The 24,130-nt window shown below is 37.7% G+C and overlaps 1 protein-coding gene across 8 annotated transcripts in view; it reads right to left on the reverse strand.

Moving 5' to 3' along the window:
- Nucleotides 1-6,520: 6,520 nt before the first annotated feature.
- The window catches only part of ITPRID2 (ITPR interacting domain containing 2), a 97,560-nt gene continuing 79,950 nt past the window's right edge, over nt 6,521-24,130 (reverse strand). For 6 of the 8 annotated variants that reach the window (XM_055572018.1, XM_055572014.1, XM_055572015.1 and 3 more), the window contains 9 exons: nt 23,782-23,870; nt 20,869-22,077; nt 18,688-18,765; nt 18,482-18,609; nt 17,958-18,108; nt 17,035-17,100; nt 15,900-16,364; nt 8,229-8,345; nt 6,521-7,644 (listed from right to left, as the gene is read on the reverse strand). In XM_055572018.1, the coding sequence (XP_055427993.1) occupies nt 8,241-8,345; nt 15,900-16,364; nt 17,035-17,100; nt 17,958-18,108; nt 18,482-18,609; nt 18,688-18,765; nt 20,869-22,077; nt 23,782-23,870 (2,291 nt within the window). In that variant the 3' untranslated portion in view covers nt 6,521-7,644; nt 8,229-8,240. Of the gene's footprint in view, nt 7,658-8,228; nt 8,346-15,892; nt 16,365-17,034; nt 17,101-17,957; nt 18,109-18,481; nt 18,610-18,687; nt 18,766-20,868; nt 22,078-23,781; nt 23,871-24,130 lie in introns of all 8 variants that reach the window. The other 2 variants (XM_055572019.1, XM_055572022.1) reach the window with 2 other exon arrangements.

The following is a 24,130-nucleotide window of genomic DNA, read 5'->3' on the forward strand; positions in this document are numbered from 1 at the left end:
CACATCATCACGGTCACCTGGGTCATTAAGATCTTTTTTGGATAGTTCTTCTGTACATTCTTGCCACCTCTTCTTAATATTTTCGGCTTCTGTTAGGTCCATACCATTTCTGTCCTTTATTGTGCCCCTCTTTGCATGATATGTTCCCTTAGTATCTCTGATTTTCTTGAAGAGATGTCTAGTCTTTCCCATTCTACTGTTTCCCTCTATTTCTTTGCATTGATCACTAAGGAAGGCTTTCTTATCTCTCCTTGCTATTCTTTGGCACTCTGCATTCAGATGGGCCTATCTTTCCTTTTCTCCTTTGCTTTTTGCTTCTCTTCATTTCACAGCTATTTTTAAGGCCTCCTCATACAGCCATTTTGCTTTTTTGCATTTCTTTTTCTAGGGGATGGTCTTGATGTACTTGATGCCAAGTACATCATGAGAAATGCTGGGTTGGATGAAGCACAAGCTGGAAACAAGTTTGCTTGGAGAAATATCAATAATCTTGCATATGAAGATGACACCACCCTTATGGCAGAAAGTGAAGAAGAACTAAAGAGCCTCTTGATGGAAGTGAAAGAAGAGAGTGAAAAAGCTGGCTTAAAACTCAACATTCAGAAAACTAAGATCATGGTATCTGGTCCCATCACTTCATGGCAAATAGATGGGGAAACAGTGACAGACTTTATTTTCTTGGGCTGCAAAATCACTGCAGATGGTGAATGCAGCCATGAAAGTAAGACACTTGCTCCTTGGAAGAAAAGCTATGAGCAACCTAGACAACATATTAAAAAGCAGAGACATTACTTTGCTGACAAACGTCACCATGGTCAAAGCTATGGTTTTTTCTGTGGTCATGTATGGATGTGAAAGTTGGACCATAAAAAAAGCTCAGTGCTAAAGAATTGATTCTTTTGAACTGTGGTTTTGGAGAAAACTCTTGAGTCCCTTAGACTGCCAGGAGATCAAGCCAGTCAATTGTAAAGGAAATTGGTCCTGAATATTCGTTGGAAGAACTGACAATGAAGCTGAAGCTGCAATATTTTGGCCACCTAATGTGAAGAACTGACTCATTGGAAAAGACCCTGATGCTGGAAAACGTTGAAGGCAGGAGAAGGGGACAGAAGAGGATGAGATGGTTGGATGTCATCATTGACTCGATGGACATGAATTTGAGCAGGCTCCAGGATTTGAATATGGACAGGGAAGCCTGGAGTGCTGTAGTCCGTGGGATCTCAAAGAGTCAGACATGACTTAGTGACTGAACTGAACTGTCCAACTTTCCCAACCCCCCTTGATGAAGAGCCTCTTTTTCCCATTGTATATTCTTGCTTCCTTTGTCAAAGGTTAATTGACCATAAATGCGTTAAGTTTATTTCTGGGTTCTATGCTGTTCCATTGATCCATATGTGTGTTTTTGTGCCAGTATCATGATGTTTTGATTACTGTAGCTTTGTAGGATTGTCTGGAGTACGTGACCTACTTTGTTCTCTTTCCTCAGGATTGCTTTGGCAATTCTTGGTCTTTTAATGGGTTCCATATGAAATTTAGGATTATTATAGTTCTGTGAAAAGTGTCATGGATAATTTGATAGGGATCATATTAAATATATAGATCATTTTGTGTATTAAAGCCATTTTAACAACATTAATTCTTCCAATCCAAGAGCTTGGAATTCTCTCCATTTCTTTGAATCATCTTCAGTTTCTTTTATTAATGTTTTATGGTTATTTCTAGCATTGTCTTTCACCTTTTTTGTCAGGTTTATTCCTAAGCTGTTTTTTTGTTATTTTTGGATGTGATTTCAAAAGCAGTTATTTTATTATATCCTTTTGATAGTTCATTGTTAGTATAAAGAAATGCAACAGATTTCTGTATGTTAATGTTGTATCCTGTGCTACTGTGATTAATCTTTTTATCCATTCTAGTACTTTGTGTGTAGAGTCTTTAGGGTTTTCTACATAGAATGTAATATTTTCTGCATATTGTTGTTGTTGTTCAGTTGCTCAGTCGTATCTGACTTTTTGTGATCCCATGAACTGCTGCACACCAGGCTTCCCTGACCTTCAATATCTCCTGGAGTTTGCTCAAATTCATGTCCATTGAGTTGGTGATGTCATCCAACCATCTCATCTTCCGTCTCTCCCTTCTTCTCCTGCTTTCTGTCTTTCCCAGCATCAGGGTCTTTTCCAGTGAGTCAGCTCTTCTCATCAGGTGGCCACAGTATTGGAGTTTCAGCTTCAACATCAGTCCTTCCAATATGTATTCAGCATTGATTTCCTTTAGAATTGACTGGTTTGATCTCCTTGCTGTCCATGGGATTCTTAAGAGTCTTCTCCAACATCACAGTTTGAAAGCATTGTTTTTTGCTGCTCAGCCTTCTTTATGGTCCAACCCTCACATCTGTACCTGACTACTGGAAAAACCATAGCTTTGACTGTCAGCATATAATGAGTTTTATGTCTTCCCTTCCAAATTGGGTACTTTGTCTTTCTTTTTCTTGCTTGATTACTTTGGAACTTCCAATACTGTACTATTGAATAGCAGTGGTGAGACTGGGGCATCTTTGCCTTGTTCCACATTTTATCAGGAAGACTATCAGCTTTTCCGGAGAAGGCAATGGCACCCCACTCCAGTACTCTTGCCTGGAAAATCCCATGGATGGAGGAGCCTGGAAGGCTGCAGTCCATGGGGTCGCTGAGGGTTGGACACAACTGAGCGACTTCACTTTCATGCACTGGAGAAGAAAATGGCAACCCACTCCAGTGTTCTTGCCTGGAGAATCCCGAGGACGGGGGAGCCTGGTGGGCTGCCGTCTATGGGGTCGCAGAGTCGGACATGACTGAAGCGACTTAGCAGCAGCAGCAGCAGCAGCAGCTTTTCACACCATTAAGTATCGTATCAGCTGAGAGTCTGTCATAAGTAGCTTCCATTCTGTTGAGCTATGTTCCCTCTGTATGCAATTTGGTAAGAGGTTTTTATCATGAATGGTGTTGATATTTATCCAATGCTTTTCCTCTATCTATTGGGATGATTATGTGGGTTTTTTCTTTTGTTGATATGGTGTATCATATTCATTTGTGTATTTTAAACCATCCTTGTGGCCCTGGGATGAATCTAGTCTGGTCATGGTCTTTGATGTGTCGTTGGATTTGGTTTGCTAATATTTTCTTGAGAATTTTTGTATATTTTTGCCCTTCTTTCATGTTGTTAAAGTGCTGCACTCATTATGCCAGCAAATTTGGAAAATTCAACACTGGCCACAGAACTGGGAATGGTCTGTTTTCATTTCAGTCTCAAAGAAGGGCAAAATGAAGGGCAAAAATATACAAAATGAATTTTCTATATTCATCAAAGATATGGGCTGTAATTTTCTTTAGTATCCTTATTTCATTTTGGTATACATTTGTTTCCAGTTACTACCTTTGGGCTATAATGAAAAGCTCCCTGAAGATGGCCTCTAAGCTGACATATCTTTGGATATAAAAATTCCTTTTCCTGCTTACCAACTTTCTCTCTCCAAAGTAACTAGCAGATAGGTAGTAAGACTTACTAATATAAATCCTTGCTACTAAAGTACAGTTAATGAAAGCATCAGTTTCACCTGAGTGCTTCTAGTAATGCAGGAATGTGGAGCCAAGAAAGTAGGACCTGGACCTACACAATCAGAATCTTCATTTCCACAAAATCTCAGGTAATTTGATTTCCATGTGTGGAGAAATATAGAAGTATTACTCTAAGTGGTATTTCATGACAAATTTTTTTTTTTTTTGTTCAAGATGAAAAAAATTTCTTTGTTGAAAATTGAAATTCAGTAATGTCCACCTTCCATTTAAAAAAGGTGAAAGATATAACCAACTGAATACAGAATTTCAAATAGCAAGGAGAGATAAGAAAGCCTTCTTAAATGAACAGTGCAAATAGAGAAAAACAATAGAATGGGAAAGACCAGAGATCTCTTCAAGAAAACTGGAGATACCAAGGGAACATTTTATACAAGGATGGGCATGATAAAGGACAGAAGTCACTACCATGACTTAACAGAAGCAGAAGAGATTAGGAAGAGGTGGCAACAGTACACAGAAGTATACAAAAATGGTCTTAATGACCCAGATAACAATGAGGTGTAGTCAGTCACCTAGAACTAGACATCTTGGACTTCAAAGTCAAATGGGCCTTTGGAAACTCTACTATGAACAAAGCCAGTGGAGGTGATGGAATTCCAGATGAGCTATTTCAAATCCTAAAAGATGATGCTGTTAAAGTGCTGCACTCATTATGCCAGCAAATTTGGAAAACTCAGCAATGGCCACAGGACTGGAAAAGGTCTGTTTTCATTTCAGTCTCAAAGAAGGGCAATACCAAAGACTATTCAAATTACCTTATGACTGTGCTTATTTCACATGCTGTTAGTAGCAAGGTTATGCTCAAAATCCTTCAAGCTAGGCTTGAACAGTACATGAACCAAGAACTTTTAGATGTACAAGCTGGGTTTAGAAAAAGGCAGAGGAACCAGAGATCAAATTGCCAACATCCATTGGATCATAGAAAAAAGAAAGGAATTCTAGAAAAACATCTATTTCTGCTTCATTGGCTATGCTAAAGGCTTTGACTGTGTGGATCACAACAAACTGTGTTAAATTCTTAGAGATGGGAACACCAGACCACCTTACCTGTCTCCTAAGAAACCTGTATGCAGGTCAAGAAGCAACAGTTAGAAACAAGCATGGAACAATGGACTGGTTCAAAATTGGGAAAGGAGTATGTCAAGGCTGTATATTGTCACTCTGTTTAACTTGTATGCAGAGTATATCATGCAAAATGCTTGGCTGGATGAATCAAAAGCTGGAATCAAGATTGGCAGGAGAAATATAACAGCCTTAGATATGCCAATGACACCACTCTAATGGCAGAAAGTGAAGAGGAACTAAAGAGCCTCTGGATGAGGATGAAAGAGGAGAGTGAAAAAGCTGGTTTAAAACTCAACATTCAGAAAACTAAGATCATGGCATCTTGTCCCATCACTTTATGGCAAATAGAAGGGGAAAAGTAGAAGCAGTGACAGATTTTGTTTTCTTGGGGTCCAAAATCACTGTGAACAGTGACTGCAGCCACGAAATTAGAAGATGCTTGCTCCTTGGTAGGAAAGCTATAACAAACCTAGATAGTGTATTAAAAAGCAGAGACTTCACTTTGGCAACAAAGGTCCGTAGAGTCAAAGTTGTGGATTTTCCAGTAGTCCTGTACAGATGTGAGAGTTGAACCATAAAGAAGACTGAACACCAAAAAATTGATGCTTCCGAATTTTGGGACCGTTGAAGAATCCCTTGGACAGCAAGATCAAACCAGTCAATCCTAAAAGAAATCAACGCTGAATATTTCATTGCAAGGACTGATGCTGAAGCTGAAGCTCCAATATTTTGGCTACCTCATAGGAAGAGCTGACTCATTAGAAAAGACCCTGATCTGGGAAAGATTGAAGGCAGGAGGAGAAGGGGACAGCAGAGGATGAGATGGTTAGGATAGCATCACCAACTCAATAGACATGAATTTGAGCAAACTCTGGGAGATAGTGAAGGACAGGTGAGCCTGGCCTGTTGCAGTCCATAAGGTCACAGTCAGTCAGACATGACTAAGCAACTGAACAACAAGAACTAAAATATTCTTAATTACTTAAACTCCATCCTTTCCATTTCCCATTAAGTCTTTACTGAAACTAAGTCTTCTTGGTAAAGACTTACATCTCCAACCATCCCAGGCTCCCTCCTGCAAATTCTTTTTGATTTTCATATTTTTTATTTGGTACTTCTAAACTTACCCATTCAGGAAAAAAAGGTGCCCTGTTCTTCCATTTAGACCCCCTCTCATTCATTTCAGCAGCTAGCAGGGTGGCTTGAATACAGTAGCTTTCAAATGTTTGAGTACACAAGCTTTAACATGGGAGTAAACATGAAACTCGGATAGTGCTTAAGTTCATTTTATTTTACATGCAAACTTTGTAAGGGATTTGCCCATTGAATCAAGCTATTTAATACTGATTATCAAATTTTGGGTTCTTACATAGTCAGAAAAGAACTGTAAGTGGCTACAAAGCTGATTAGTTAAAAATCATTGATATCTGTATTAATATTAGTATTAATATCAGTGCTTGGTTTATATGTATCATTACTATTATTAGAATCGGGTAGTCAAATTGCTGAATTTGGCCAGAGAATAAAGTAATATTTTAATGTCTGTTCTTTGTAGCTTAACAGTACAGTTTAAAGAAAATTTTTGACTCAGATGGTAATAATTAAGACGACAGAACTAGATGAGACCAAGAGGCATCAGTGTGCATTCTTTCTCCATGGTGGTCTAGTATTAACCACATTTTTGAAAGCATCGTAGACGCCTTTTCAGGAAGAGAGAATTTTAGCCTAATAGATTATATGCTCCAATTCTTTTGGGTCTTGTTACTTATCAAATCTAATCCAAATTCTTCATGTTATGGTTCAAGAAAATAAATCACTAAAAACATGTTAGGCAAAATAAATACTTTATTAATTTTTTTTTAGAAATCAGCCTTTGTGTGATGTGATAATTCAAACATTTAAAAAACCTTTTAGATATTCTTTCAAAGTATATTGTTAACCTCTCAACCACTTTTGATTAAAATTTCACACAAAGAAATATAATAGGAGTTGAAAATTATAAATGCTAAAGAATAATTCTAATAACATCTGGTTGTTACTTTACACATTTATTTAACATATATAAAACCAAATAGGAAACTACCTTCCTTCCCCCCCGCCCCATAAAACAAACAGTTCTCACTGGTTAAGAATGAATTAAAATTTGTTTATGAGAAAACAAAAATCTAAATTACTTCCATTATGAAAAAACAAAACCAGCTTATTCATTTCTATCCATTCAAGTCACAGGCCCCATTATTTTGGCAATAATCTACTGTTTAATCTAAAAGAAGAAACATGTCCTTATAATAAAGAAGTCTGGACAATGCAAAAAGTACATAGTGTTTAACATAAGACATGTTTCCAAATAAACAAACAAACAAAAATCCCCAAACTACATTAACTACAATAAAATTACAATTGTCTTGGGTAAAATAACAATGCTTACAGTGTAAGAACATTAAGTAGTTTTAGGTAACATAAATTCTATCCTACTGCTATTAGTAACCTCCTCAAGAATTAAAAGCAGTTTTTACAACAGGATAATTTTTCTTCTTGGAAGTGACACTAATTAACAGCAGTGGAGGGAGTATCATTGGTTGTTTCAAGCTCTCAAAAAATGAATCAGTTATTGCACAGTAAATACCTCATAGAGGTCAGTGTTTTAAGAAGCTAGTCTGAAGAAATATGTTATTTATAAGTTGCTTAATTATGGAAGTTTTCAAGTTTTAAAATTAATTCTACCTAGGCAATCAACTGGAAAATACTGACATACAAATAAATATTAGGCTTTTCAAATGGCTATGGTTTTGATAGTTTAGAAAAGAAATAAAGTCAGCAAAGTGCCTATATTTCTATGTTTTTTGAAAAGATATGCACAGAAGAAATAAACATTGTATACAGTAGCCCAGCTCAGCAGCAAGTATCTTCTGAAGCACAAATGACACCCCCACCAGTGTATATCCTTGATAACTCCAGTATCACGCAGCTAACAGGACCCACGCAAATATTAAAAAAAGGAAGAAAAGTAAAAATTAAGCATTTTTCAATTATTACTGAAAAGTCTTCAAAAGGAAGGATGAGAATAAAGATTCTCCATTATTTATTATGACATGATTAGATATGAGACCTAATGTACTATATACAATGAGACCTATGGGATGTTTCTTTAAAAAACAAAAGACACTAAAAATTTATGATTAAATCTTGAAATCTTGGTATGCACGCATGCTTGAAATCTTCATCCATTTGAAAATATTATAATCAGGGCAGTGCTATCAAAATTCAGGTTTGAAGGTCCCAATTTCCCCAATTCCAGAATTTATTTACTATAATGAAATTTCAATAAAATGATAAAATATCAGTATAACTTGGAGGTTTGAGATTATGAGATTTGAATCACTTACACTTCAAATGAGGTTATAAAAGGTTTTCACACTGTAAAATAACATATTACATACTTCCTAAAAATAAAAATTTAGCTAGGGAAACAGACCTATATACTAAGAAAAAGCATTAAAAACTAAGTACTAAGTTACATTTAGCTAAACAAAGAAATTCAGAAAAATTTACCTATAAATTCCATTAGTGACTATCTTGCTTAGAATTGGATGCTTTACTTGAAGATACTGCTGCCAGAAGTCCACTTACAATTTCCCGTCTGATTTCCCCAACAATAGACTCTTTAATCTAGAATGGAAAAAAGAAGAAAACGAGAACTTAACAGCATCACTATAATCCATTTTATTCTGTTATCAGAAAAAACAAGTAAATAACATTTAATTTCTACAGTCAGCCAAACTACAAAGAAAACTAAATCTTCGTCTAAATCCTTCATGAAATACAGAGACAGAGAGCAGGGAATCACATCCATCTATCCTCAAACTCAGATCATGTTCTGAGATCTTGTCTAGCATAATACAAATAACTCCATTACAAAATAACACAATTCTCAAGTTGAGAGCATTAACAAATGTTAAAGCTTCATAGATAATTTACCCTATGACACAAAATAACCTGAAAGAACTGATGAAATATTATGTTCACTTTTATGTTGTTTTTCTTTTAAATTAATGTCTATCTACCTAATGGCAGAAAGCAAAGAGGGACTAAAGAGCCACTTGATGAAAGTGAAAGAAAAGAGTGAAAAAGCTGGCTTAAAACTCAACATTCAAAAAACTAAGATCATGGCATCTGGTCCCATCACTTCAAGGCAAATAGATGGGGAAACATTGGAAACAGTGACAGACTTTATTTTCTTGGGCTCCAAAATCACTGCAGATGGTAAATGTAGTCATGAAATTAAAAGGTGCTTGCTCCTTGGAAGAAAAGCTATAACAAACTTAAGACAGCATATTAAAAAGAAGAGATATCACTTTGCCAACAAAGGTCCATGGTTTTTCCAGTAGTCATGTGTGGATGTGAGAGTTGGACCATAAAGGAGGCTGAGCATGGAAGAATTGATGCTTTTGAACTGTGGTGTTGGAGAAGACTCTTGGGAGTCCCATGGACAGAAAGGAGATCAAACAAGTCAATCCTAAAGGAAATCAACCCTAAATATTCATTGGAAGGACTGATGCTGAAGCTGAAGCTCCAATACTTTGGCCACCTGATGCAAAGAGCTGACTCATTAGAAAAGACCCTGATGCTGGGAAAGATTGAGGTAGGAGGAGAAGGGGAAGACAGAGGATGAGACGGTTGGATGGCATCACTGACTCAATGGACATGAATTTGAGCAAGCTCCAGGAGATGGTGAAGGACAGGGAAGCCTGGCATGCTGCAGTGCATGTGGTAGGAAAGAGTCGGACACGACTGAGTGACTGAACACCACCACCAAAACAACCATAAACTCTAAATAAGTCAATATTTAGTTGTATGGTACATTTGTCACCTGACTGAAAATTTTGCTTTGGATGAGGATTTACATGTCATTTTATTGTTAGAAAACGCAAACAGATCTAGAGGCAATGACAATTCCCTCAAGATTTTCTTCTCCAGATGCCCAAACACTACACATGCACACCTACATCTTTTTCTCTCTGATTTGTGACCCCATGGAATGCAGCCCACAAATCTCTTCTATCTATGGGATTTTCCAGGCAAGAATACTTGGGTGGGTTACCATTTCCTCCTCCAAGGGATCCTCTGGACCCAGGGATCAAACCCACAGCTCCTGCATGTCCTGCATTGGCCACAGATTCTTTACTAACTGAGCCACCTGGGAAGCCCAGTGCATTACCTCTGAGTAGCCCTTTGTGAAGGCTTTACATGTGTGTTTCCTCAAATAAACTGATAATGCCTTCCCGAATCAGCACTCAAGACGCACTCAACCAGCTTTTAAAAATTCTACATTTTCAGTTTCCTGCCAGCCTGATCTCTCTCCTAAAATGTTCCTAAGTACATCCTGAACACATCTCAATGGAAGTCTTTCCAAAAATGGCTCTGTAATAATGTCATGCAATATATACGTTACAGACTATATATATTGTGGTGTTGGAGAAGACTCTTGAGAGTCCCTTGGACTGCAAGGAGATCCAACCAGTCCATTCTGAAGGAGATCAGCCCTGGGATTTCTTTGGAAGGAATGATGCTAAAGCTGAAACTCCAGTACTTTGGCCACCTCATGTGAAGAGTTGACTCATTGGAAAAGACTCTGATGCTGGGAGGGATTTGGGGGCAGGAGGAGAAGGGCACGACAGAGGATGAGATGGCTGGATGGCATCACTGACTCGATGGACGTGAGTCTCAGTGAACTCCGGGAGTTGGTGATGGACAGGGAGGCCTGGCGTGCTGCGATTCATGGAGTCACAAAGAGTCGGACACGACTGAGCGATTGAACTGAACTGATACATAAATATTCAGAGAGACAAATGCTCCTTAACTACCAACTATCTATACTGAAATATATTTTAAATAAATAAAATCTTCTCATTGTACCTTCTACCAGTGTCTCTAAACTTTAAACATCAAAGGTCTGTTAAGTTCATAGTCCTTCAGATTCGTTTTTTAAACAAATATATATTGGACACAAATATGATACCAGAATTTCTTTGCCACAGCATACAAGTACAAATGTAGTGTGTTAAATTAGATCCTCTGTAAATCCATATTTACAAAAGACAATGACTTAGCAGAGTCTTTCAGTCCTGTTGTCCAATGCACATCTCATCACACTTCACTCAAAAATTTTTTTTCATTCTTCATCATTCAAAAACAAACTAGCCCAAAAGTATTATCTACAAACCAAAAAAGTATGCCAACATTTGGAGGGTAGGGATGGGTACAGACATCACTGCAGTAAAACATAAAAAGTCTCTACCAAGGATGTCATTATCTACGTGGGCTCAGAACAAACATTTCATAAAATATTAAAAAGGAAAAACTGTTAACTCATTAATGACGTAAGAACAGAATAAAAAATGAGAGACTAGTATGGGATAGAAGAGGAAAAAGTTGTCAGAGAATAGTGAATTTTAACATAGTGATGAAAAAGTAAGGCCAACTGCAGACAACAGTGAGGATGAAAGCAGTAGCAAGAGCACCTTAAGAGAGGGAGCAGAAAGAAGCCTAGCTGGTAAGACAGTCCCCACTAGTCAGAGAGCAGAAGGGAATCAGAATGGAAGGGGTGCACTCAAATGGAAGTTTATCAGTGTGTTCTGGCACACAGTAAGTGCTCAATGAATGTCTGAATAAATGCCATCAATGAGAGAGTGAAAGAGTATCACACGCAAAAAAGAAGAGAAAGTGAAAAAAAAAGGACTACATATAAGCACTGGAAAATGACAAAATGCCTTTGATTATTTATTGAAGTAACAAATGTATGAACACAGAAATTAGTTCCAAAGTCTCCCACATTACAGAGGTGGGGAAGGATAAGTAGTGAGAAAATCAGTGGAATGGATGGTGAAGTCCATTTTATAACTTCCAAAAAGTAATACCCACTGAAGACAGACTCCTTGAGATCAAGGAAGGAACGCACATTGGCATATTAACAAGATGACAGCAAGCCTAAAGTGTGGGACAACACATCCATTTATTAGTCTCTACTGAGTGCCTCCTGTGCGGCAGCCATTATTACAGAGATCACTAACAGAATTGTAGTAAGAACACAGGCAAGCTGTGTAGTTACCAAAATACATACAAAAGTGTGCCAGATGAAATACAGTTACTCAGAGGCATGGACCAAGCCTAGGAACGTCAATGAACAAAGAAGAAAACTCTACACAGAGCAATCTATCTTTATACTCTGACATTTAATTCTGTTCAATTTGCTTCTGTGGACACATGCTCATTTATTCTATTAAGTAATCTTTTTTACTTACTTTTTCTTTCGGTGTTCTCTTTCAAAAGAATTCTACTGTATCAGTATTATAAGTAATGAAAGCATTCTTTTAAAAAACTTCACATATGGTGAAATAATGGAAACAAAGGCCTGACAGACATCGTTGTTTTCATGCACCCATGAGAGCAATAAGAAAACTTCCCTAAAAGTGTTTGCCAAACATGCTTAATCCTCACCTGCAAAACTGTTCAACCCAAGCTTAAATCTTCCCTTCCTGAATAATGGCTTTGTTTATGGGGTTAGGGACCCAGAATTTGCTGGGAAGACAATTCTGTTTTTCTTGGTAGCTGATACAATAAGAGTTTAAAAAATCTGGAATTCAGTAACATTAGGGAAAAGATTACCCATTTTAAATGAACAGAATCAAGACTAATCTGAATTTTAAATATTTTGCAAAGTTTAACAGAACACCATTGTAACTGAGCTAAAATGATAATAACCCAAATGATTTTTAAAATTATAGATGACATTAGACTAATTTATCCATTAACATATGCTTTTAAAGCGCTTCAAAACAGTTTTTTTTTTTTTTTTTAAGGACATCAATGTTCCTCTTATGCCCTGTTTCATCTACTATACAATTTGCTTGGTAAGCTCTTCTTTGGAGACAGTTAAAAGGGTCAGTGTTAAGCTAAAGTTCCTCCAAACTATGTCAAATTCTGAATCAGGAAGTTTCTAATTAACAGTAACAAATTCTGAAAAATTCTTCAAACATTTGTCTCACATGTCAGTCCTTCAAATTATAAAATCTCCCATATTTAATAGGGAGGTTCTTATAAATGATTAAGTAATTCTCTAGCACCACCACAGTATGATGGGAACAACCAAGTTTTCTATATATGCTAAGTTCTACCAGCCCCAAAAAATCAATGTTCTGGTTTAGGGATGCTTTGAAAGTGAAAGTGAAAGTCGCTCAGTCTTGTCTGACTCTTTGTGATCCCACAGACTATCCATGGAATTCTCCAGGCCAGAATATTAATTAGAGTGGGTAGCCATTCCCTTCTCCAGCAGATCTTCCTGACCCAGGGATCGAACCAGGGTCTCCTGCATTGCAGGTGGATTCTTTATCAACTGAGCTATCAGGAAATCACTTACAGCACATATCAGGCCATCCATTAGCAACATTAAAAATGAGGACTCAAGTGTGCATTAAGAGAGTATTTGTGCCAAATGAGTATATAAAGTCCAGTTTCCAAGGAAACATTAAAAATGAGGACTCAAGTGTGCATTAAGAGAGTATTTGTGCCAAATGAGTATATAAAGTCCAGTTTCCAAGGAAGTTTTTCAAACCAAAGCAAGCTAAAGGGAACAAAAATACCATATTTTGTGTCAAGGGAGTACCTTTAAAACTGATTTCCTCAGTTAACAAATACATTATGAAGAAAAATAATTACTTAGTTCTACTCAAAAATTGATCTTTGACGTGAAACACCATCAGTCACACCTAACTAACTGAGCAAGGTGGATGTATAGAGCCTGCTAAATAGTAGCCAGACACAACCAACCTACAAAATAATTACATTTATAGGACAAATAAATTTATAGAATTAAGATCTTTTAAATTTCAAGTTGGTAATTCACGTCATGAAAAGAAATTACATACATGCAGTGTCTTCTGCTATTGACAGAATGCTTGTTTTATAAGTGTTAATTTGTCTGAATGTCAGCTGAACCTAGGAACAGAGCACCCAACATGCACAAACATTAAACAGCTACCAGATTTCTTAATTCACTGTGTTGTGAAGCACACCTGTCTGCATCTGGCATTACAATTTCTGTTGGATTTCATTATCACCCCCCTCTACCACGTCACAGTAACTCACAAGTAACTTATTTTGCAGCCCTTCCAAAATCCAATTCCAGAAGCAAATTTCAGGTCTTTTTCAAGGCAGTGTCACACTATTGTAGCATTTATTTCTTAACAGAACAGTGTAACTGTTTTTTATTAGGTTTTCATCTTTTCAAAAATCTGTCACTGACAAGTTTTGAATGTTATGCTTCTAATACTATTTTCCCCATGAGCTCTGTAGTTTTTACTACACAAATCTGCATAGCATGATTTTTAGGAATGCATATATTAATGTCATATAAAGCAAAACTGACTTTATTTTCAAGGTACTTCTCAAGTTACTGTCATGCAGCTGTAAATGATGGCACCTCATACATAAACTAATCTTTGGACCCAGAGGAACAATGGCTCATTGGAAAAAAACATTTTGGTATGTTGCCACCATTCTTTAAAAAAAAAAAAAAATTGATTTTGTTCTGGGTATAGCCCATTAGCAATGTTGTGATAATTTCAGATGAAGAGTGAAAGGACTCAGCCATATATATACATGTATCCACTTTCCACCAAACTCCCCTCTTATCCAGGCTGCCACATAACATTGAGCAGAGTTCCATGTGCTACAATGTTACCATTTTAAATATAGCAAGGTGTCCATGTCCATCCTAAACTTCCTAACTATCCCCCTCTCCCTTCCCCCTGCCAACCGTAAGTTCAGTTCTCTAAGTCTGCAAGTCTCTTTCTGTTTGTAAGTAAGTTCAATTGTATCATTTCTTTACAGATTCCACATACAAGGGATGTCATCCTGTATTTCTCCTTCTCTGACATAATAACTCAGTATGACAATCTCTAGGTCCATGCATGTTGCTGCAAATTGTTGCCACCATTCTTGACCTATAACCACTAAAAATTTGTTCAATGTTACTCACAAATTAATTCTAAAAATGTGTTACATTCACATTACTGAATTTATTGCAAGTACAAAGATTAAAAAGGAGCCACTGACTCTTATTTCTCTGGTTCATTTCAGTATTTTCCATTTCTAAATCCTTACTTCTCAATACACTATACTAAATGCTTTTCTGTATGATTTTTCAACTATTCCCTGAGTCAGTTCTATTTACCTTCCTACTAGACTTTAGGCTTAAGGATTTCATGGTCTTACATCCATTTTTCTTTTCTCCTTTACAGAGCAGGTACACTTGTAAACCATGTTTTTAAAAACACAGTAGGCTATTCTTTTTACTAATGGAAAGAATGAACGATCCTCTTTATCATGGATTTTAGTATCCATGATCAAGAACTATGGAAAGAACTATGGAAAGAACTAAAAATAATTACAGTTCTTCCTCAGAGTTACTCTTAAGACAGGGACAGAATGAAAAAAATAAATTCAACACATGTAATTTTTATCTTATGCATTCTACTGAACTTTGCATCCAAAGACACAATGTGATTTGAGAAAAGGAAAAAAAAAGTCATACATAAATATGTATCTATAGCAGTTTCCTTTTTTAAATGATATCCATACTGTTCCTTACCATCTGATCCTGGTGTCAAAAGCAACTATTTTACTAATTTCTCAAATATTTTGCCTTTGATTACTAGTCTTCCTAAGTTTCTGCAGTCCTTTTGGTAACCTAGAACTATTGCTAAATGTTTCAGGTCTGCATACTGCTAATCACACAGGGTAAACTTTAATTCTATATTTCTATCTTTGAATGCCTTACATAATTTCTATAGGTCTCTACTCACTAAATGCTTCATACTTCTTAAAATCTCAACTGACATTATAAAATGGCAGATTTTAATCTTGGAAGAGATCTAAATTATAATCCTTAATTTTACAAAGGTGGAAACAGAGGTCTAAAGTCCTCGTCACATGTTCACCTATTTTGAAACCCACACATATCTTCTTCACCAGAGTGACTATAGAGAATCGCAATTATTTCACATGGGAGTATGAAATTTGCAGAAACAGCATTACAAACATAATAGACATGAGCTAGATCAATGGGAAAATTACTGAATACAAGCGAATCAAAGGAGTACCTTATAAATAATGTTAAAATAAAACCTATTCAAAATAAATTAATTAAGCATAGATTTTACTCACCTCCCTTATGACTTGCTGTAACTCATCTTGCTCCACATTTTTATGCACTTCCTCAGCAGCTGGCAATAATGAGACTTTTCCCTGTTCTTCCTCCACTTCAGATTTACGTCCTACAGCTTCTGAGGTTTCTTCAGTTGCTCCAGCTTCCTCAGAACTTTCCACATCTGGAGGTGTCTGTACAGAGCCTGTTCTAGAAGGAGCAGTTGGTGTTAGGGCCACTGACGCTCGGAATAATTTCTTGCTTGGTACCAGATGGGCTTTGGGTTTGCCCACTGAGTCAATAGGAGGTACTCCAGTTCTTCTACTGGCATGAGAGGGACCAGAACACACAGACGATGACTCTGATGTTGCTTGGGAAAAAACAGATTCTGAGCTTTCTCCAGGAGGAATTTCAAATCCCATTTCTCCATGGCCCAGGCCCAATTCAGACTTTAGGTATGACTGTTCCCGCATCAGTTCAGTGACCTAGAGATCAGAAAAACTGTAATTCTTCTCTCTTTAAATTAATATTGGTAGTTAAAAGAAGATTAATATCCTCGATGCTGCCCCAAATCATTTAACTTGTAGAGACATGATTCGAATGCACTCATTTAGTTACTACTCAATTTCATTTGCAAAAACAGCAAGAAAAATTCAAATTCACAGTGAGATCAAGCCATTAAATATTTAACTAGGCTATAGCTGGATGAAATTTTACTTGGTTCCACATGGGTGTCCAAATTACTTACAAAGAGAAGTAACCAGTAAAAAAAACTCATAATGCCCTCAAATGAACTAATTCATTTAAAATACAATAAAAATTAATCTTTGTTCAAAATGTAGTCATCTTAAAGATCCAATTACCTAAAGAACCTGGAATCAGACTGTGAAAGCACATTTCCTGAAATATAAATTACTTTTTATGATGCATTATTTCCTTTATGCCATGAAGATAAATCATTATTGCAATTAACTGGCTTTCTACTGGCCAAAGATGGCAACAGACTTCAAGAAGTGCCAGACTCACTTCTAATCAAATTAACTACCTTATCAAATTGTGTATTTAAATTTTTTTTCATCTACATTAGGAAAACTGTGTGTTTATGAAATACGATATCATTCCCTTCCCCAGTGATTTAAAAGGAAAGAGGCTTACTGGTTCCATTACATTCAATGGAGAAGGGCATGACAAGTTATCAGCGCTTCTACTGCCACACATTCCCTGAAAAAGCAAAACAATATATATATATATATATATGTGATATATGTGTGTGTTTGTGTGTGTAGTTTTTTCAAATTGCAAGTGCTTTATAATAAAATGAGCTAATTATTTTTGCTCTAAAGCAGTCCTTTATGTCACAAAAGTCAGCCTCAGCTGTCACAGGATCCTATAAAATGTGTTACTGTGACTGAAGGTTGCATAGAAGATGTTCTGATTCTCTGATCTCACCAACGCACATTTCTCAGAATAATAGATCAAAACTGTTGATGAGATCAAATAGATCAAAACTGCTGATGAGATATTCATTGACAAGATATGCGTAGTCTGTGCTATCATATACATATACACACACACACACATTCTTACTCTACTTGCTATGTGTGCATATATACGTGTGTGTTCATGCAATTGTTTTTAACAAAATCAGTTATGTTCAATTAACAAAGAGAAGAGTTCACTGTTTCAACATTTCAAAACAATATATTCTACAACTTAAAGATTTTGGCAAAAATAAGAATACAATTGTTGAAGTTCAAATTGCATGAAAAGGAACATTAGGAGTAAGAATAGTGGTACAAAATAGAGAGAGAGTGTGTTTGTCTCTATTTTCATTTGTATACATGTTTTTCTGCTTTTACAAAGATCTTATTTGATTCCTCAAAAAACATACAGAATGGAAAAGATCCAAAATAAAGGAAAAATGTAAAGGGAACAGTATTTGGATCTTTAAACATGGCATGTCTCTAATGCCATTTTTAAAATACGTTGTTTTTAAATTAAGGCATTTGTCCTAAATTGTGTGGAACGCTATTAACAAGTTCTGAGTGAAAAAACCGTGACAACCCGAGGAAGCATACCATGAGTGCCGAGGGGCGGAAGGCTGACGGCAAGTGCACAGGGCGGAGCTGCTCCTCCAGCCCCAGCAGGCGCTCCTCCAGCTGCAGTTCCAGGTCCTGGAGTTCCATTCGGACTGAATTTCTCAAACTCTGCAGTTGATCAACTTCATACCTATTAGTAGGAAACTCAGTGTCACAACTCTCACAAGCTTTCAGAAGTTACTGAAACCCCAAGTTCTACAGATTAGCGCAACAGCGTCTGCAGTGAGTATAACCATTATAACTGCTTTTTCTTCCTCTAGCTTCCATCACAAACATTCCAGACAATAAGAAACAGATTCCAACCACTGTCTTCCTCAGTTCAGCGAAGACAGAGAAGTGTACTTAGCAAAACATTGTGCCCAATTTTATTTACACTGGTTCACAAACTAGATAAAGGGTACAAAGCAGTGTAAATAAAATTCAGCTTCCAAAAAAAAAAAAGTTAAAATGCTTTTTAGAATGAAAAATATTTTAAGTCAACGTTAAGACATATGAACTGTTACCTTTCCTCCTCAGTCATATGATGATAAACCATGGTTTGCTGACGCAGCATTGCCAATTCTAAATCCATCATTTGCGTTCTAAACAAATTCAGACTCCGCCTCATTACTTGGAGCTCCTGAAAAGTATTCTAAAATGCAATATAACAGCATTAACTTCTAAATCACACAAATTATTCTGTAACACAAGGATTTAAGTAACAACTTACTTCATAAAGAGGTAGAACAGATGATTTCTGAGTACTATACGGAGCAGCAGCAAGATCAGGTCCTCTCATCATAGGGTACTTTAAAAGAGTGAAAGTCTTATTAGAAAGCAATGTTAAAGTGACTACTTCCACATCATCTAAGGTGTTAAAAAGGCAGAATTTGGGGAGTACATATGTTTCTCTTTGGGGCATAAAACAAAACCTAAAACCACTTCACATTATAAGCCGAAATCAGATAAATAAGTCACCAGTACCACCTACTACTCCTATCTGTTTTAGTTATAAGTCAGTGTATTTGGAACAGGAAAGAGGCAAAGGAACACATATAGTTTAAATGTATTAATATGTCTTACAGGACTTCCTTCTTGCCTTGAGAAAGTAGAAAAATAAAAACAAAACTCAGAAATACAGAAGCAATAGCAAATGTCATTCTGAGATGACAGAAACGACTGACTTGGCTGAAAAAGTAGCAAACAATCACCACACTCACTCTCAGATATCTGAGTATCTACTATGCATCACTTAGGTAGTGAAAAAGATAAAAGGAAGAGAGCAGGCATTCCCAGCCTTCAAGCATTCTCACAGGGGAAGAAACAAGGAGAAAACAGAAGTAGAAATATATACATAATATTGGTTGGGGTTGGTGTGGGGACTGTTATGATGAAAACAATGAAAAATGCAGATTAGGTTAAGTGTTCTCGACAGTGGTGACACGTGAGCTGTATCTTAACAGTAAACAGGACTTGGTCAGGTGAAGAAAGGCAAGGGCAGCCCATCCCAGATTAAAAAAAAAAATGTGGCATATGTAAAAAAAAAAAACAGACAGCTAGGGACACACACCTAGGCAGGAGCCTGCATGTTATGTGGAGCATGCTCACAGGGAATGGGCCTGGAGACACAGGCAGAGGCCAGGAGACACACAGCACCTGTCTCCTGAGGTGGGGTGGAGTGAGGATGGGGAAATCAGCTGAGTTACTCATGAACACTGAAGAGAAAACCACATCTCGAGCAGAACAAGCTGGTCTAGGCAGGTGGAACATGAAGGTGTAGGTGGACAGGACCCTGGGAATCCCCAGCTTCCCGTAACTGCAGCTGAAAGGTTAATTTCTCATTTGTAGACAGAACTACATTTTGTAAGGAGGAAAGAGAGACACCCAATTTCTGGTTAGACTGAAAATCATTAGTAGAAGACAATCATCATGAGGATAAAATCGCTACTTCAAAGTGTTTTTTACTACATAACTTAAAAGGTTTCCAACTTTCATTTTTACTGTCAAAGGGGCTTCCTGTCTACTACATCATCATGAAAAGGAACATATCATATACACTCTAGGCTTCTCGACTCTTAGCTGAACACCCCGTTCATTACGTTACACTGTCATTTTCTTCATTCCTCAACTGCCTCATCTAAGTAGCTCAGGAAGAGATTTAGAAAGGAAATGTGAAAGGCAAACCAAGAGACAATTTACTTCTTTCTCAAAACTTATTTTGGAAATTATTCCCATCCCACTAACAAATCTGAGAGCAGTGACTTTAAAAGTGACAAGACACAAAGACTAGATCCACACGTTTACCTGATTTTTTTCTCTTCTTTTAACCCAGTGGAAGCAGACTAATTCTGTACCAGGAGACCAGCATCAGGAGTCAGCAGATGAAGGAAAAGCTTAGTCAGAGAGCAACGAGTGGAACCAGGAGAATACACGGCCACACAAGCCAAGGGAGGAAAACTTAGAAAGAAGTGGTGAACACTGTCAGATGGAAGAGAAAAGGACAGACAGCGCTTGAGAAGTTTTCTTTTTTAATGACAAAGACAACTTGACTAAGACAGAGACAATGGAGGATAGAGGCTAAAGAAAGGAGGACACCTAAAAAACAAAATCTCCTCTCCAGAAGGGAAGGAGACTGTGAACAGAGACATTCACCTTGTTCAGAATTAGTTACAGCTTTTCCCTTGAGACATTCACCTTGTTCAGAATTAGTTACAGCTTTTCCCTTGAGCTAGGAAGGAAGAGGTTGGGGTGGGGGGCCGGGGGGTGGGGGCAGGTACAGATAAATTTAAGGATGTAGGAAAATGAGGCTGAGGTGATTCATGTCTGATGGCTCCTAGCTTTCCAGTGAATTACGAGGTACTCAGACCAATAAAAGAAAACAAGAGTAAGAAAGATAAACTTGGTTTCATACCTGGGAAAGATTCTGCAGTGAGTTTCTAATATCATGCAACACTCTTCGCAACTGCATCTCGATGGCAGAAGGGGGGTTCACAGAGCACGCTCGGTAAGGGGAGGCAGCATGTCTGTGTGAGTAAGGACATCCGAGAGGGCACGGGAAGGCACCGCAGGCGGCGCCTGCTACGCTGGGAACACTGTGAGTGCTCAGAGTTCTCATGTGTTCACACAGGGGCCTTTCCTGCCACTCCGAGTGCAGAGAGTGAAGGGAGCAGGTGGACTGAGATACAGGCTCCGGAGCAGACAGCAAGCAGGCCGGAGTCCTCCGCTGATGGCATTCCTCCAGCCGTGTCACCTCGCTCGGGGTGGCGGCTTCTTTCTTCCCAGACGTCGGAGAGATGAAAATAGTGGATCTGACCGAAGACTGACCATCGTGCTCAGTCACTTCTTTCTCTAATCTCTGTTCCTCCTCCTGTGTATACTTGTAGGTGAAGGATGGTGGACTGCATCTGGTCTCTTTTCCAGGGGACAACCGGACATTGACAGATGACACAACCCTTACTGGGCTCAGCAAGGTGGTTGGTAAAGACTGAGACCTCCTTAGAGGATAGCCAGCTTTTGCAAACAGGTACCTCTGTTTTAACAGATCTTTTGACTTTATCAAACTACGCCCCACTCTTTGATTAGACAGACTACAAACCTTCATTTGCGCTCTTTGTAAAGCTGTATTAACTCTGTCCACAGAAGAGGGAGACCCCGTTGTATTTTCAGCCCCTTTCTCACCACATTTAGCTTCAATAGAAGCCAAGGATTTAAGAATATGGTGGGTGGTATACTGGACAAATTCACATTCGCTGCTTTTATCCACATCACTTTCAGCACTTGCTTCCCTTAGTAATTCCACAGGCTGTGCTGGACACACATCCTCTTTCCTTTCAGTAATTTCAGTAGCGTGATCCCCTGCACTCCAGGTGGACTGCTGATGTCCTATGTTCTCAACAGTCTGGCACGGGAGGGAATCCTGGCCATCTGACCTTTTCTCAGCAACTGTTGCTGCCTTTTCTCTTTCCATCTGAGGACACGTAAGAGACTCCTCCTCTGATTCATTAAAATAAGGCTGGTCTTGCGCTGTTGGTGTGACAAGGTCTTCACCAAATGATGTGACTGTTGTCTCACTGTCGCAGCTATCTGCGCTACTCCCCATGGCCTGCAAGGACTCATGAACCTGTGAAAGGAAAACAGGTAGAAGGATGGGGAACTCAAATAAGTAGTAGCATTAACAAAATACCAAACTGCTGTGAAGCTTCTTCCCTTTCGGGGTCTCCCACCTTGGTTTTGGCCCTGGTACTGCTCTAAACTGCTCTCAGTGTCCTTAATCAACAACAACTCTTTCTCACAAAAATTATTCCAGATCTTTACTAATTTCCTTAAATACCCCCTTTCAACACCCATCTCCTTTCCTTCCTGGAAGAGGAAATGGAAACCCACTCCAGTAATCTTGCCTGAAAAATTCCACGGACAGAGGAACCTAGCGGACTACATTCCACGAGGTTGCAAAGAGTCGGACATGACGGGGCAAATAAGCACTCCATTCCTTCCAACATATGACACTGACTCAGAGAAAATGGACAAAAATATCTTAACTTCTTCCTCAATACCTACAAACTTCCCTGTACCTTATCCCATCATTCCCTCCTCTCCATTCTGAAGGAAAACTGTGTCTCTTTGCAAAGCAAATCCCTCCAATCTATACCTCTGACCACCTCCTCTCAAAGGTTAGGGTATTTCTCCAGGTTCATCCCAGACTTTTCTGCATCAAGCTCTCTTTCTCTTAGCCAAACAACTTTCTTAAATCATTATTGTGTAAAAAAGACAAAAAGACCTGTAATCCTTAGCTATCATCCTTATTTGAAAAAAGAACAAAATTCATATCTTCTCTGTCACTGATTTACTCTCCAATCACACTTCTCATTCAATGCATCAGAACTACTCACTCAAGTACTCAATTTCAGAATTAAACAAATTTTCATCTTTTCACTCCAATGGCTACAGCTCTCCTTATAAAAGTTTCTCCTCCATCTCTCAATTTTTATGCCTGCTGGATTATTCTGAGTCTCCTTAGAAACTTCTCCTCACTGTCTACTCCTTCAATGCTGTTTCTAAGGTACTTTTTTAGCTTCTTTTTTTCTCTTATTCCAGTTTTTTTTTAAATTTCCTTACAGATGTTTTAAACACTTTTCATGTACATTATGTACTGCACACATAAACTATAAGTTTCTTGAGGACAGTTTAAGACATGCCTGTCTTCTGGATTATCTAACACACTATAGCATAAAAGTCAAGTAATACTGAGCAAGCTATGAAACCACAGTTTTAGTTAGTTATTAATTATTATAAAATACTGAAATACAGGCACAAATTGTAAAGAATCTGCCTGCAATTCTGGACACCTGGGTTCGAGCCCTGGGTAGGGAAGATCCCCTGGAAAAGAGAATGGCTACCCACTTAACTATTCCTGCCTGGAAGATTCCATGGACAGAGGAGCCTGGCAAATCCATGGGGTAGCAAAGAGTTAGACAAGACTGAGTGACTAACACTTTCATTTTCTTTCACTGAAATACAATGATGATAGAAAATTAAAAAAAAAAATAATATAGGTTAAGGATTAAAATACTCTGTTTATTGGCGGTTCAAAAATGAAGAAGCTTTTTTGGTGGTTGTTTTTAAATATTCAGCCAGAGAAAGATGAATAATTAGTGTAACAACATTTATAGACAAATGTTCAGATAATAAGACTAAAATTCTAGGATACAGATGTTATCATTTGAAAAATAAATATTGCACAGATTATCTTAAATATATAGACAGTGAAAAATCACCTAAATATAAAGAAGTTAATGATCACGCCTACTAGGATAGGAAGTATTACCTGAAGATGATTAAGCGAGAGGCAGTCTGTCGAATCTTCAGCAAAACCACTGCTATCAGAGTGCTGACTTGCAGTACGTAATAGTTGATCTACCAAAAAAGAAATGCAGTTATACAAAACTGCTATATAGGACTTCGGTGAGTACCTTTATCACATGATTTCCAAAAGACACACGGTACACAACAGTGACTCTTTCTGAGAAAACTATGCATTACTTATGCCAAATTGTGGCTTCAAAGCATAGGAAGTGACCTGAATTCAAATAAAACTGAATCACATCAGAAATTCTCAGTGTTGCAAATTAAGCTCTAATTATCTTGTATTTTGGTCTTATCCTTGGAGAACAACC

The sequence above is a fragment of the Bubalus kerabau genome, chromosome 3 (genome assembly GCF_029407905.1).
Source record: "Bubalus kerabau isolate K-KA32 ecotype Philippines breed swamp buffalo chromosome 3, PCC_UOA_SB_1v2, whole genome shotgun sequence".
In the NCBI taxonomy this organism is placed as follows: Eukaryota; Metazoa; Chordata; class Mammalia; order Artiodactyla; family Bovidae; genus Bubalus; species Bubalus kerabau.